General features: G+C 47.3%; 6 protein-coding genes across 6 annotated transcripts; 4 read left to right on the forward strand and 2 right to left on the reverse strand.

Annotated features, from left to right (window-relative positions):
• Nucleotides 1-876: 876 nt before the first annotated feature.
• N7529_002059 (uncharacterized protein) lies at nucleotides 877-1,858 on the forward strand (the record flags this gene model as incomplete). Its single annotated transcript, XM_057237590.1, has 2 exons — nucleotides 877-1,098; nucleotides 1,202-1,858. The coding sequence occupies 2 exons, from the start codon at nucleotides 877-879 to the stop codon at nucleotides 1,856-1,858; spliced, it is 879 nt and encodes a 292-aa protein (XP_057102277.1).
• A 1,202-nt stretch (nucleotides 1,859-3,060) lies between these two features.
• N7529_002060 (Cytochrome P450) lies at nucleotides 3,061-3,955 on the reverse strand (the record flags this gene model as incomplete). The annotated part of the gene is made up of 2 exons (XM_057237591.1): nucleotides 3,061-3,463; nucleotides 3,516-3,955. 2 exons carry the CDS (start codon nucleotides 3,953-3,955, stop codon nucleotides 3,061-3,063), a joined length of 843 nt encoding a protein of 280 aa, XP_057102278.1.
• Nucleotides 3,956-4,610: 655 nt separating this feature from the next.
• On the forward strand, nucleotides 4,611-5,143 carry N7529_002061 (uncharacterized protein; the record flags this gene model as incomplete). The annotated part of the gene is made up of 2 exons (XM_057237592.1): nucleotides 4,611-4,775; nucleotides 4,826-5,143. The coding sequence occupies 2 exons, from the start codon at nucleotides 4,611-4,613 to the stop codon at nucleotides 5,141-5,143; spliced, it is 483 nt and encodes a 160-aa protein (XP_057102279.1).
• Nucleotides 5,144-6,812: 1,669 nt separating this feature from the next.
• On the forward strand, nucleotides 6,813-12,207 carry N7529_002062 (uncharacterized protein; the record flags this gene model as incomplete). Its single annotated transcript, XM_057237593.1, has 4 exons — nucleotides 6,813-8,235; nucleotides 8,463-9,439; nucleotides 9,568-10,911; nucleotides 11,326-12,207. The coding sequence occupies 4 exons, from the start codon at nucleotides 6,813-6,815 to the stop codon at nucleotides 12,205-12,207; spliced, it is 4,626 nt and encodes a 1,541-aa protein (XP_057102280.1).
• A 467-nt stretch (nucleotides 12,208-12,674) lies between these two features.
• On the forward strand, nucleotides 12,675-13,413 carry N7529_002063 (uncharacterized protein; the record flags this gene model as incomplete). The annotated part of the gene is made up of 3 exons (XM_057237594.1): nucleotides 12,675-13,039; nucleotides 13,087-13,195; nucleotides 13,264-13,413. The coding sequence occupies 3 exons, from the start codon at nucleotides 12,675-12,677 to the stop codon at nucleotides 13,411-13,413; spliced, it is 624 nt and encodes a 207-aa protein (XP_057102281.1).
• A 681-nt stretch (nucleotides 13,414-14,094) lies between these two features.
• Nucleotides 14,095-14,479, reverse strand: N7529_002064 (uncharacterized protein; the record flags this gene model as incomplete). Its single annotated transcript, XM_057237595.1, has 3 exons — nucleotides 14,095-14,149; nucleotides 14,199-14,341; nucleotides 14,420-14,479. 3 exons carry the CDS (start codon nucleotides 14,477-14,479, stop codon nucleotides 14,095-14,097), a joined length of 258 nt encoding a protein of 85 aa, XP_057102282.1.
• Nucleotides 14,480-15,476: the final 997 nt, after the last annotated feature.

Below are 15,476 nucleotides of genomic sequence, written 5' to 3' on the forward strand. Positions count from 1 at the left end.
GTGGTCGATCTATGTTCCTCTAAACCAGCAATTCTTAGCCGTCGGGCTTCATATTTAATTGCCATTCCGTCACCAACTGATTTGACGGTACAGAGATGATGGCCTCTGCCAACTATTCACGACACACAAGTCGAGTCGATGTGGTGTCGGAGTCTGAGATATGCGAAGGGCAGAAACGCTGTGCTTAGTTCTTTTCATTCTCTTCGTGGCGGTGAAAAAGGCCGTACCTCACCCACATAGATCCCCTTGCAAAGTATTTATGTGGAGTCTTTTGTCTTGGGCTGTATTTCGAAACATCTCATTCTGTATATCTGTGGCTTTGGATATCAATACTCTCCTTGGAAGTTCCCGAAATAGCTTCTCAAAGTACGCAGAAAGGTCCGAATTTCGAGCCCTTCGAGCTTGCTCAACTTCTCGAGGCAGAGGGACTGTAAGCAGCATGTCAAGGGAAGTACTGAACACGGAACTTCTGGTCAATATTTCCCCATTCAGAGCATATTAGACATCCGCACCGGCCCATGAAGCCCAAAGCCTAAAGCCCAGCGCTTTGGGCCCAGACCCCGGGTGCATTGGTGGGCTTTGCGGAAGTTTTAAGTATGCCTATGCTGAAATGATAGTGTAATATCGTTATGCTAAACAGTGCGAGAACACCGCGGCGAGAACTGAATAAGGGGGACAATTTATTGAGGGATCCTCTCCTCACTACAGCAGTGGCACTAGAGCCAAGTGGAAAAGGTGGGGAACTTTTAGTTCTGACAAGGTACATAATCTTGGAAGTACACCTGGGCGTGGTATATAACCCAGCCATGCCCCCCCTCATCCCCCCAATTACTGCGACCTCATTCACTCCCATCGCTACCGCCAAGAACAACAACAATGAGAGAAGACCTCGACCTCCCCGAATTCGGGTATCTCTCATTCGACCATTTCGTCGTAGTAGGCGCCCCCCGTTCCTCAATACATATCTGCGAGAGCAAGTCCATGCTAAGCCCTTTGTTTGCCCAGGCAAACTGGGACACGACATCCCCGCTCTCTAAGTACGAGCAAAAAAAATTCCTTGTTGAGAAATGGATCGCGCTAGGAAAATATGGGCGAAACGTATATATCTACCCACTGACCCATTCATTCAATGATCACCACCCACTGACCAAACTCCCAAGACTGGGCCCTCCCCATATTCGATGACCCAATCATCGATCAGATTCCGGAGGGGGTACCACAAGACCTCCTCTCAGAGGAAGACTGCGCAATCAGCACCCTGCTCTCGACAGTCCTATGGATCCGGACCTGGTTCGGCGATCCTACAGATAAAACAAGCCAAGAAGCCGCAGACACGGCGTACGCCGGACTACGGAAGGAAGTCCTACAACAGGGCTGCGAGAATAACCACGTCTTCTGCATCCCTCAGGAGTTCGTCTTCGAGGATCGGGAGGAACTGACTGCAGATGCCCAGCGGGACCAGGATGTGATTGAAGGCATTGCGACAGGCAGTCCGGGTTCCGTACCGGATTATCTACTTGCGGCGCTGATGCACTGCCCTGAGCTGTTTGAGGGGATGTCGGATGGCGACTGGCGGCATTTCGAGAGGGAGGAGCGGGCTGAGGAGCTAGCGGAGAATGATCGGACACAGAAGGCGCTGGTTCTTGTTGCAGATCGGAAGGCCTGTGAGGAGGGTTGGGTGCTGGCCCTGGCGGTGAATGACCGGGGAGAGATCCTTCCGGTTAGGGTGCGTGAGCGGGCCACGGAGGCGGCGCAGATTGCGGTGAATTGGTTTGAGGGCGAGCCTTTGTCGGAGATTGTGGATGATGAGGCTGAAGACGTGGAGTTTTACCTGGGGAAAGGGTATGGGTGGGAGTAGCTATTAGTCGTAAATTCCTAGAAGCTCATATATCAACCTGCTCTATTGTACATAAACAACAGAAATCTGGCCAAATAGTGATCATGGGCGCGGTGTCTTCGATACTTCCCGATACTCCGAAGCGCCAGAGTTGGCTTTGCATCGTCAAATGGAACAAATATTTCATGCACGGGTTGGGTTCATCCTCCGCAATCTCGATGCCTGCGTGGACGGCTTGTTGGCAGCATGCACAGAAACGGGGCTCCTTCGGGGATGGCTCACGCTTGATATTAAACAACTCCTCTTGGGTCGGCTTCTCGCCCCGCTTGATCTTACCCTGGGCGACCATATTGTCGAATACGACCGTGCACCTGGAGACGCTGTCAGACAAACAAAAGGATCCAAATTTAATCAACATGGTGGAATCACCTGACAGCATATGGACATAGTAAAAATTGAGGCTGTGACGCGATGCATAATAATTCTAATACTGAGACTCATCAAATTATCCACGGGTTGATCAATGTGGAGACGGCCTGGAGACACACCCACACACACAGAGAGAGAGTGAGACAGAGATCTAAGCCTTAGAACCACCCTGCAGGGGTAGAATCCGGGGCCTCACAACACTTAGTAGATCTCGAAAATATTTCTACGGACATTTAAGTGATTAGATAGTTACATTATGGTCATAGTATAACTGATACGTTTGGGTTGTTAATTGTGAAACTCGGAACATTATCTCTTCTGAGACCGGGTCTCGAGATTTTCAGCCATAGGCTCCTCTGGACTAGCTATCCAAGTAGTGCAGGTCCAGGGGTCGTCGTCAATTATGCCTCCTATTCGTGTCAAATATCGATGAAGCATCACCCTAGAAGCCAACAGAGTCAGATGGCTCTTCTCTTGTGGGACATTGTCTTATGAAACGAGTCCCATCTTTGGTTGACAAATTCGAGTCTCAAGTAGTTTCTTACTTATATCAGCGAGCGAGTGAAAGAGGCGGTTCGACACAGATCAAAGGACATAATTGCAAGTTTAAGTATACTGCATGACACTGTAGACAACATTATAGCTATGAAACACAACTTCTAGAAATTCATGAAGGAAGATTCAAAGCGTATTGAACACAAAATAAGTCACAAGCGAACGCCCGACGCTGAGAAGGTTCCTATGATGGCATTTCGATTCACATCCTGTAGACATATCCGATAGGTGGCCCTCCTTTACGTGCGACCGCCGTTCCAATTGATAGTACCCGTACTATGGCCGATCTGCATACCGCTATTATGACTACCTGAAAAAGTAACCTCATATGTATTGCTGACCTCCGGGATGGACAATCTCGAGAGTATTTGGGAAACAATTCCAGAGGCAGTTTGGTTATCTTCCAGTAAACGTGCCTGCTTGCTGGTCTCTTGGATAGCCAGAGCTCGCTGAGCTCCGCTGTCGTCGTCTTCATCTTCATCCTCTGGGTTTTCAAGTGCGTTTTTACGCTGAAGAGCTTCGTCTTGCTTTCTCTTTGTAACTTTGATGTGCTCCTGGATAGCATGCTCGAGATATCGCAGTTGTTTCTCTGTCTTGTGGCGTGCAGTTTTAGACGCATTTTCGGACCGGACCAGGACAATCCTTTAAGCTCTTAGTTAGCACTTTTTCTCTAGCACAAAGACGTATCACTTACAACTGAGTGCTGTCAATTGCAAACTGAACGATAGCTTGACAAGAATGGACCTGTGTCCTAAAGGTCCGAATCTTCTCTTTATTCCATAAGCCTACCGACAATCGATCTCTGAGGGAAAGTTTCGTAGTAGTAGAATGTTTTGTCCACTGCTCAAGCTTCTTAGAAAAATCTGCACATGCCTGCCCACATTTGTTCACGGCTTCAGCAACACCAGTGTTCTCCAGATCCTCTTTCGCTGCAACATATGTCTTATCATCAGAGATCTGGAGACTCTTGAGCGCAGAGAGCGGAAGCTGTATGGCTTCCAAGTCAGATGCCACATCTTGTATCACATCTTTTGCTTCGTCAAGGCCATTGATAAGATCACGAAGGTTACCGATGCTAGATAAAGCAAATTGCGTGATGCCAAGAGCACCGACGGTAATACTAAAGGGATCCATCTGTTCTCTAGAGAAATGGCAAGCTGGTGAGATGCGTCAGATTGAATCCAACACCAAGTAATTCTAACATGACATCAGCCGGGAGCATGGAGGCGATCACTATCGCTTAGGGGCTCAAAACAAAATTGTGGCCATGTAACGGTGGTCGTGGTGCAATTGTGGAACCGATACGTATGAGCGGACTCGCAAAGAAACTTTAACCCACCAGTTTATATCTCAGTATAATTACTCTGAGCGACACTGTTCAGTAGAGTGTGAATGAGGGCGGTTGAGCGAAGGCGGGGTATATGGGATGCAGGGTAGCCAGACAACGAAGCGAATTTCTTGCCTACTAATCTGTTTAGTCTGGTTAGTTTGTATAGTGAGGGGTTTTATTTTGTATTAGGATACCCACCGGAATATTAATATTCCCGCATATTATCGACACGTGGTGTTTCTATGAGTGACGGACCTGTGGCGGGTGCCCAGCTGACGGGGTGTAGAAAAGACTGGGCAGGGTCTAGAAAAACTTTTTGCCTGACTCCTACACCCCCTCAGCTCAGAAGCTTGGGGGGTTTTGTATTTCATGATTATATAATAATATTCCCCCTTTGTTGATTGTTTAAATTCCTATTATCCTAATACTATTTAACATACTTCCAGCCTTAATTCAACCATGGATCCTTTCTCTATACAGGCTGACAGCCTCGATCGTACTTCAATGGGCGATCCATCGATTCAGAATCCAGCAGTTATCGATTCTCCTATCGACCCTATTGAATCCTTAGTAGAAGCGCAACTTCAAGCTGAGATTAACGCGATTTTGTATCATATTCCAACGGTATTTTACATATGCTCATCATATGATCAACATATGCTAACTCTATAAAGCCACACAAAAACCTCACTCCAACCTCAGACTCATTCTTCTACCGAGATATTCTTGATAATTCCTCAGTCGCTAGCTCCGACGCCAACGATATCGAGGTCAGCTCTTCGAACGATGCTTCAAGTCGAAAAGTAAGCTACGTTCGCGATGATGGGATCCCGATCAGTAGTAATGGCAAGGCCTCTGTTATTGCCCATCAGGTGGATGAACATATCCTACTCCCAGGGTATCCTAAAACCAACGATCGTGGTATCTTGCATATTATTCACACACCAAAGAATCCCTTAGCAGGAAAAGGACAGCCACAACGTCCGAGGTAAACGAAATTTCTACGCAAATCATGTCGTCGGTATGTTTTATGTCCCAATATCAGATGCTCGACACATGCTAAACATATGTTTGGATTCAATTCTGTACACAAAAGTTAAATGGTGCAGCTAAGATGAAGCCAGGTCATCTAAAAAAGCACGCTAAAGATGAAAACGCATCATCATGGCATCGAGCGTTCAAGTGTACAGGTATCCAGCATTGCCAGGAGGCTCATCCAGAAATTATTACACCCTCACCACGATTCGATCAAGTGACCCCATCAATTTTCCGCTATTTTCAAGCGCAGGGTGCAGCGCCTACCCACGATAAAATTTCAATGGATTTTATGGCCTCTACACAAAAGTCAGTTATATATCTACATAAATATATATATATATACGTACGAAACAAGATCTAGCTTCTATATTGCCTTTATGCGGACTTGGTCGTTAGATGGGCCATGTGAATACACCTAGGGCCAATTTACATGCGAAGGCCAACAGCCTGTGGTCTTCGAGCGAGCATCTGTGCGTTAGCATACGTTTGACATGGGTTCAATATCTACTAATACTATATCTAGTTGATCTATCTAGGATGTCCGAATTTATGTGATGAGCAGCGTTGGCATAAATCTACCCATATCTCACGGAGCTCTGCACATATCGATTTCATTTTATATGCTAGTTAGTTGGGGATCTCACTCACATGCGCCACCGCCACCAACAAAGCTACCATATGATATTGGGCAGCAGATTGCAGAGGCCATTAACGCACAAGATATCCTCGGCTCAACTGCCCAAAAGTCAATGATCTCGCCTACATTTGCAAACATCGTACGGACGCACGGCGATACTGCGCTTGGGTATGTCCACAGGAGTTTGAATATTGAGGATCCGGTGACTGCTTTGATCCATAAGCAAAGGCTCCTTTCTTACCCTCAGGGGACGAGTATTGCCGGCGTGTGGCAGCAATTTCAGATTGATCGAACAAAGGAGTCTGACCAACAATGGATTCGTGAGGTCCATTTCTTTGACGAGGATCATCAGCATTACCTGATCATATGTTGTACATATGAACAGGCTAAGCTCATTCAAGGTGTACGGCATATTGAAATGGCTCTCGCTTTCAAAATGGTCCAAGGCAAAACCAATGTCTTCACAATGTCAGGGTGGAATGAGCGTGCAGGCCGTAAGACAAGACTTCTACCTCTTGTTTATATCTACAGTACACTAATCTATCAATAGAGCTCAACACATACCTCTATGCATTTATGAACCTAGAGACCCGCGTTTCCTATAAGGACATCTTTGAAAAGGCCTTGAAGGTTGTTGGAGACGTAGGTCACGAGCCTATCAATCGGCCTTACCAACTATGGAACGACGATTCATGTGAAGGTATCCGAACTACCACGGTAGACATGTTGTTGGGGATGTCAGGTGACATCCCACATTGGGATAGTCTCCCATGGAGTAGATAGATAGATATCTCTTGCTCTCTCTCTCTCTCTCTCTCTCCTTCTCTCCTCCGTCCGCAATACAATATTCACATCTTCATATTCTATTGCCCTTGTATGATCTCCATGAGGTTATGAGCCTCTCTTTTCGTTTCCTCTGAGATCCTGCTAGTCTGGACCACTAGCACTTTGTTTTATCTGTTTACAGAACACTTACTTTTATCAAGATGGCGGGATCTGATACCCAAGACGCGCGCCCGCCACCTCCTCCACTTGACAACACTATTGAGCTCACAGAACGCAGGAAGAAACAATCACAGGATGTCGGATTACCCGCCATCGGTCCTGTAACTCTGACGAAGATCTCAGTGCTGGAGGAGACAAGTACAAATGTTGAAGACTGGCATGACGAAGTTTACTGTATTCTCCGTCCTCTGCGTCTTCACAAGCTGTTGGACCACAAACGTCCACGACCCAAGAAGGGAGACAAAGGTTATGAACAGTGGTCTTACTGGTCTACCACCGTCTCCGGGTGGATTTTCACCCATTTACACTCAAATCTGAAAGACCTGTTACGCCCTACACTCGGTATGGGTACACATGGTTACGCTGAACTGTCAGACAGTGAAGAAGAAGAAGATGAAGAGCACGACATGTACGCCGATGTTTTGATGAAGGAGATCACTCGTGCGTTGCGTGGCGGCAATCTAATCAACCAAACAATCCTCGATGGAAAGAGGTTCCTTCACTTGAAAAGAAACAGTTTCGGCACCGTTAAAGACTACATCACTGCCTTCCGGAGACATCTAGCGATCCTCGAGAAGCGCAAGATTGCTCCGCCACCACTTGGAGCATTTATTCATATCATTGATCAGCTCGGCAACGAATCACCGAAGTTGAACTTTATTATTGAACAAATCAGCAGGAAGCAGACCATTACTCGCGCCGAATTCGATGAGTTCTGCAAAGACCTGCAAGTTGAATCTGACACTCGCGAATCCGGCGAAGCAGCTGCTGCCCGAGGAAGCCGTAACAACAATAAGAAGAAGCGACCCTCGACAACTGCTAAACAGGAAGATGACAAACCACAAAGCCAAACCCCTCGTGCCTCCGAGGACGATCACAAGAAACAGTCTGACAACAATGGCTCCGGAAAGAAGTTCCGTGGAGCACCCCCGAAGGGCAAAGACATTCACCAATACGCGAAGGAAAAGCGTGAAGCAGAGAAGCAAGTGGATGACAACGGCAACTGCAGTTTCTGTGGACTCGGTCCCCACAATGCCAAGAACTGTTACCACCTTGCCGACAACATTGTTGGAGACTGGAAGTTTCACAGGGGTGTGTGGGCATATACTCTTGCGAAGAAGAAGCAAGACGGCTCTTGTGGAATGGCTATCACAGCGATGGCTACTGGCAACGTCGACCAAAGATGGCTTCTGGACTCAGGTTCCAGAGAAACAATGACTAGCCATTATGGCGATTTCTTCACTTATGACCCTGTCCCCGCCACACATGCATATGCATATCGTGCTGTTACTGGCGAGCGTGTCATCACAAAGGGTAAAGGCATGATCCTCGTCCAAGCCAAAGATCGTAACGGCATTATCAAAAGTGTGCTTGTTGCAGGCTGGTACAGCCCCACAATGGATGGTAGGATACTATCCACAGAACGTCTAAGGAAAGACTGGAATTTGTTTCACAACCTAAGACATGAATGCCTCGAAGAAGAAGACGGCACTTTATTCGGTCTTACAGACACTACGCCAGGAGTCCCTTACCTTATTGGCCCATTAAACGACGATAGAGGACGCCAACCAACAGAAAACGAAGACCCCCTAGCAGTGACGAAGGTTACGAATCCTCACTTTGTGACACAGAGTCCAGTGACGAAGAAGACACTAATGATAATGATGGAATTGCATTCCGAGCGCTCTCCGCAATGGAAATTCACCGCCGTCTCGGACACGTCGGTAAGGCTAAGATGTCTGCAACAATCAAGGATGCTATTATGGTTGAAGACCTTGAAATGCCAAGTTGTTTAGATATCGACTGCGAAGCCTGCCTGCTTGCCAAATCGAGAAGGAAGGTCTCCCGAGAACCCCAGGTTCGAGTCCAGGATGCCGCTTGGAAGTTCCACATCGATACACAAACCAAGTCTCCACCTGGCCCAAATGGAGAGAAGTACTGGGTTCCAATCGTTGACGATGCTACCAGGATGGGCAGAGGCATCTGCACAAAGACAAAGGAAGAGATATCTACCCGCATGATCGAATTCTGCGAGGAAATGAAGCTGCTGATAGGTAGATACCCCGGTATTTGGCGCCTCGACAACGGCACCGAATTCAAAAGATTCATTACGTGGGGAAAGAAACGTGGGTTCGTCTTTGAGCTCACTCCTCCGTACACTGCAGAACCAAACGGCACAGCCGAATGGTATGGTGGCTATATCAATGAGATTGGAAGGACCATGATCGTTGACTCAGGACTCGATGAAACGCTCTGGCCATTTGCTCACCAAGCTGCTATTTACATTGTGAATCGTCTTGCAAACAGCGAGACCGGTAAATCACCAATCACCCTCTGGCGTGAGCTTCTTCACATTCAAAATACCAAGCCAACTCTCAAGCATCTACGGCCATGGGGATCCACTGCCTATGTGCACATTCCGAAAGATAAGCGAGTGCAATCTCGGAAGGCCGCACCCCGCGCCTGGAAGGGCTACCTTATCGGCTATGAGGGGGATGGCGGTCATGTTTACCAGATCTGGGATCCCGTGAACCAGGAGATGAAGAGATCTCGTGATGTTGCTTTCCACAAACCTAGTGATGAGCATGACGACGGTGAAACAGGGGCTGTATCACTCCCCCTGGCCCTCCGAAGGCTCCCAACAATCCTGGAAATGCAGGAATTTATCAAACTTCATTCATTGGCTCGGGCGAGCAAGCAAAACCACAGTCAACAATTCAGCAAGACCGACCACAGGTCCGAGAAGCTACTCCGGCACAGCCTTCACAGACCATTCTGCCAGACAGCATCTCCAGTTACAAGACGACTCCCGGGATCATTCCCCGAAGAGAGATTCGACAAATTGAACAAGCACCGTCTTTACACATACCCTCGAGCACACACCTATTCGACAGGTCCACAGCTGCTTCTCGTCCCCGGACTCGACCCACTTTGCTACGTGCGCATGCACCTTTGCAGAGAATTACCGAGGAGGTTATTCAACCTCAGCGGATGCGCGCTACAGAAGACAGTGGCGACGAGCAACGAAGAGCTATACTGAATGAACGCCTACATCGACTACAGGAAGATATCGAGACCATGAGCAATGAATGGCAGGATATACGCCAAGAAACTGAGCGCATTGAGGAAAGGATTTCAAACAGATCTACATCTATTGAACCTACTCCTACCCCTACTGTTGCTACTGCTCCTGCCTCACACCACACGCCAGATAGGCCTCGCTCTCCTCAGGAATACCGATTCCCATTCCTATCACCAGATCAGTTACGCCTTTATAGGGAAGAGAGTGAGCAGGTGAGCGAGCAGACAGATCAGCGAGCGAATCAGCAGACGGTGATCCACATGTCTATTGAGAAAGACTCATCTCCAGTGCCAGCACCAGTCTCACCATCATCATCATCGCATGATCAAGTTGCTTCTGTTACCAAAGAAGTTATCTCAGTCAGTTCTACACCAGATCCAACCCTCCCACCCCCTTCACGACGAGTATCACATCGCCGAACCAAGGGATGCCCTCCGGAGCGGTACTCCGACCCGAATCGACCCCTCCTTTCCGTCGAGCGTGCATCGATTGCCAGAATGCAGAAGAAGCGACCACGACTCGATCGTCACGAGAAAACAAGTGCGGAGGAAGGTGGTAACAACGGGGAGGAGGGTGTTGGACAGAGATCTGCGGGATCTGTTGATGATGCTGAAGCCGCGCCTGCTTCCTCGAGAACTGATTCCGAGGGACCAGCAGCCCTCGCTGTCACTGCTCCTGTCAAACCAATCATCATGTTCAATGATAAGCCCCTTCATGGAAAGGATGTCATTATTCCCACTACATACAAACAAGCACAGAAATCCCCTCACTGGGAATTCTGGCACGCTGCTATGGCTCAACAAATCGAGGATCTGAACGCACAAAAGACATACACTCTGGTACTCAAACCAAAACGTGCGAGCATTCTACCTGGCAAGTGGGTGTACACTGTGAAAACAAACACCTACGGATTTGTTAATACCTTCAAAGCACGCTGGGTTGTGTGTGGAAATTTCCAGCAAAAGAAAGATGACCGGGAAGATTGCTATGCCCCTGTGGTCTCCGAAGCACTGATCAAGATCGTGCTAAGCCTCATTGCTATCTACAATCTGAAATAGAGGCAGGTTGACTTCACTGCAGCATATTTGAATGCTTCCCGTGCTCACAGAGAGGTTGTGTATATGCAGCAGCCCTCTGGTTTCGAGTATCATGACGACGAAGGAGGGATCAAGTCCTGGGTGTGCTCCCTAGACCAAGCTTTGTATGGTCTTAGGGATTCTGCATTCTTATGGAACGAAGAGCTAGACAAGACCCTTTGTGGTATGGGTTTCCAACCAATGGAAGATGACCCCTGTGTTTACAAGAAAGGTGTCGGAGCAAAGATGACCATTCTAATGCTTCATGTTGATGATTTCATTGTTGCTGCTCCTTCTGATGAAGAGATTGACGCCCTGATCGCTCAACTAAGCAAGCATTACCCCCTGAAAGACCTCGGTGAACCGAAACAGTACCTTGGCTGCTTGCTGGAGCGAGACTACGACGCCGGGACTATTCGGATGTCCCAGAAAGCCTATGTCCAAAAGATCCTGCACAAAGCAGACATGTTGCACTGCAAAGGAAGGAGTATCCCATTACCGGCAACATGGAACTGGTCCGAAGGCCACGAGGATGCAACGTCGACCCTCGAAGATAATGACGACTACTTATCAGTTGTGGGAAGTCTGAACTGGTTGGCAATGCGTACGCGCCCCGATATCAGGTTCTATGTTACTAAGCTACAACACAAATCTGCGAATACCACTATTCACGACCAAGAAGCCATGGTGCAGGTCCTTCGTTACCTCCGAGAGCATCCAGATCGTGCGATCACACTCGGAAAGAAGAAGGAGTTACAGTTCTATGCCTATGCCGACGCTTCACACGGAGACAACCTGAACTACAAGTCAACTGAGGGCGCAGTCTGGTTCTTTGGAGGTAGTCCAATCCAATGGTCAACCAGGAAACAGACTATTATGGCCCCGTCAACCACGGCCGCCGAATGGTGCGCACTTGATCAGCCTGCACGGGACGGCATGTGGCTTCGCAAACTTGCCGTAGCCTTTAGTTTTCCCAGAGCAAGCGATCCGTTGGTGATCTACACAGATAACATCAACACTCAGCTACTCTTGAACAAGAAGACTGGTCGCAACTCGACAAGATGGCTTAACATGCGATATTTCTTTGTGAAAGATGCTGCTGCCAAGGGCTACATTGACCTCGAAAGGGTTGAGAGCAAGGCCAACGTGGCGGATGGATTCACGAAGCCACTCGGAGAAGAAGCGTTCCCCGGATTCATCACACAGCTAGGGATGTGAGAACAGGGTGGAGCGAAAGGGAAGAAATGAAGTGGACAACATGATAGGATTTCCATTCTGAATGGAGCCCTCCTATTGGTTGAAAACCCACAGGATTTCAGAGTGCATTTGTTATTGAATTGAAAAGAAGATCGCTTGTTTTGCCTGGTCAACTGTGGAGGATGCGGAGGCATGAGAGCCTATGAGGGGGATGTTGGGGATGTCAGGTGACATCCCACATTGGGATAGTCTCCCATGGAGTAGATAGATAGATATCTCTTGCTCTCTCTCTCTCTCTCTCTCTCCTTCTCTCCTCCGTCCGCAATACAATATTCACATCTTCATATTCTATTGCCCTTGTATGATCTCCATGACATGTGCACAAAGCAGGTTTCAGGTAGGTGATGCATATGCCTCTGCTCAGCATATGTAAATCTATACAAACCCGACCAGGACTTGGTGATTACCTTGCAACATTAGACCCTCGTATGTCATGGTCAGAACACCTTCCATTTGTGCTTGTTCTCTGCGAAACCCATGTTCAGCGTGCGTTTGAAAAGAAGTTCAACAACCACGAAGCCACTGCAGTGATTCCTCTGATCTTTAGTGCCCGTTCAAAGGCTGAAGTTCTAGCGATTATGGATCACACATCTGCGAAATGGCCTGAAACAAAGCATTGGTTTCAGAACAATATGACTAGCTGGGTTTTGACTGGTATCATTTCTGAAATGTCAAAAGTCCCAATACATTGGTGGAACCTTGCGCCACACCATAAAGGGATTAGCGAGAGTAGCCAATACCGCGATAATGAGGCAGTTTGCCGGAAGCAAGCACTACTCACTACAATCATTCGGTATGTACATTTAACATATAAAGGGTATATATAACTAAAAATTATAGATGTAAACACCATGCTCATGAGATGATCGCAAAGAACCGGCGAGCAGAGCAGGGGGGCATCCGCCTTTCATGGCGTTCTTTGGATCGAAGTTACCGCATTGAAAAGCAGGTCAGGAAGAAAGGTAATATACCTCTAACATATGTTCAACATATGCTCACCCTATCTTCAATATATAGATGAACGGCACCGAGCTTATGCAAATCGTCGCTTTGAAAAGTCTGATCTACCATGGAACGCGACTAATCCATACGACCGCCCTGAACAAGCAATGCAGCCCCCGGACACACTATCAGATACAACTTCGACGTCTGGTACAAGCGCAATAACTACAGGATCCCGTAGTAGGCGTCAGTCTACTCGGCTGCCATCTACGCCAAGAACTCAACATATTCAAGGATTAATGTCCTCGCAACTTGGACCAGATGATAGTGTTTCCCAGGCTCCTGTGGCAAGCGATGATGGAGATGAGGAAGTTAGACTACTTGCAGATATTGTGGCTCTTCAGAGAAAAAAACGTATACGGGACTTGATTGAGCAGAGAAGACAGCTAGCTCTAGAGCTTGGGGATCTATAGATGCATCTAACATATGTTAAGCATATCAAAAGCATACTTTTAGTTCTGTCTTACGTATGTCAAAGTAGCAAAAAGTTAGTAGAAAGTTCCAGTATCCTACATACAATTCAAAATCCAGTTTCCAACCACCAGTTCAAGCTTCAAGATGTTCACTTATCCTCATCCACGGGCTCATCCTCAGCATCAGTGTCCTCCTCTTCAGTCGCCTCTTCAGAACCGTCCTAGTAGAGCATACAGTTAGCATATGTGTTCTCAAAATCATGCGTCGCCGTCATCTACACCTTGGGTACTAGTAACAGCTCCATAACCAGGGAAGGGGATGAGATTAGCGGGGACGATGAGGGAACCTACTTCATATTAGCATACGTTGAGCGTATGTGCATGGGGTACTCACACGGCGGCTACGGTGCGCCGAACCAGGGGTGGGTGGCCCCTAGTAACGGTGGAAACGGTCTCCGTAAGTATCCTTGAAGTTTGTATCTTCACGACTAGATATATGTTTAGCCTGAATCATACATATTTTAAGCATACCCTTACGGAATTTTCCCCAGCGCATTGCAGTAATGGCCGATGACGCCCTGAGAGGGACCATGGCCGGGCTCGTTCAGGAACGTGGCATTGCGCAATCCGCAGGTCAGCACGTATTTCTTCATCGCATGCTCCGCGACGATGCGCTCTGACTGGGAGACCGTAGAGCAGTCAAGGGTAACCACTAAGACTGTTAGCATATGGTTGGCGTTTGATCAGCAGGCACTTACAGGCACCAGAGTGCGCGTTACGGATAAAGCGACGGAGAGCAGGCCCTTGATGAACAGCATGCCGCACATTTGCTGCCCATTCACCGCAATCCAGCATCTATGTTTCTACCACATGTGTTGGGGATTTCAGGTCACATCCCATATGGAGATAGTCTTCCATGGATGAGTAGATAGATAGATCTCTCTCGCCTCTCTCTCTCTCTCTCTCTCTCTCTCTCTCTCTTCCGTCCGCAATACAATATTCATATCCTCATATTCCATTGCCCTGCTGTACGATCTCCATGATCATGCATGACGTACTCTCAGCATAAAACGTACACTTCTCCAATCCATTTGGTCATGCAGTTTGGCGGCACTGGTGGACCATCAACTCCCGCGATATCCGGGGCTTTGATATCATAACGACGTTGCCCAGCAGCAATAGCGTTGACATGTGCAGCGGGCTTCCAACCAGCGTTCGGATCATTGACCGCCCCCCAGATATGCTCAGCATATGTTTAGAGTTCTTCGTGTATGCACTTAGCATGTGCGTATCTGAACGTTGCATCAGGGTTGGCTGCAATTTGGACTTGTAAATTCACATAGTCCGCGATCTGCAGACTCAATCCTGGGTAAACAGGCAGGTTGGCCCATATTTTTAGTTAAGAAGAGACTGAGCATAGGCAAAAGTTGCGTTAAACTTGCGATGAGAAGAGATGTAAAAAAAGTAAAAAGAAAGTGAAGGTGTAGTAGGAAGTAAGTCAGGAAACATTTCTAGACATGTAAACAAACATTAGATCATTTTTAATCACGTAAAATTAAATATTCCAAGGCTCACGTTGAAAGATATCGTAACTAAATTGAGATATCTATGGATCTTCTGACGTGTATAAAGATGTTTTGAAGATAGTGTTATTGAGGTGCTTTATATGGATATATACATATCAGGATTCCATATAAAATGTAGTACTAGGAATTTATTGATTTTGACCTTTTTTTCTGACATTAACTTAGCATTAAAAAGATTCGATCTCTTTTAAATTGTTTTTGTCATGAAACATACTATTATGGTGGTAGA

The sequence above is a fragment of the Penicillium soppii genome, assembly GCF_028829465.1.
Source record: "Penicillium soppii strain IBT 18220 chromosome Unknown utg000002l, whole genome shotgun sequence".
Classification (NCBI taxonomy): domain Eukaryota; kingdom Fungi; phylum Ascomycota; class Eurotiomycetes; order Eurotiales; family Aspergillaceae; genus Penicillium; species Penicillium soppii.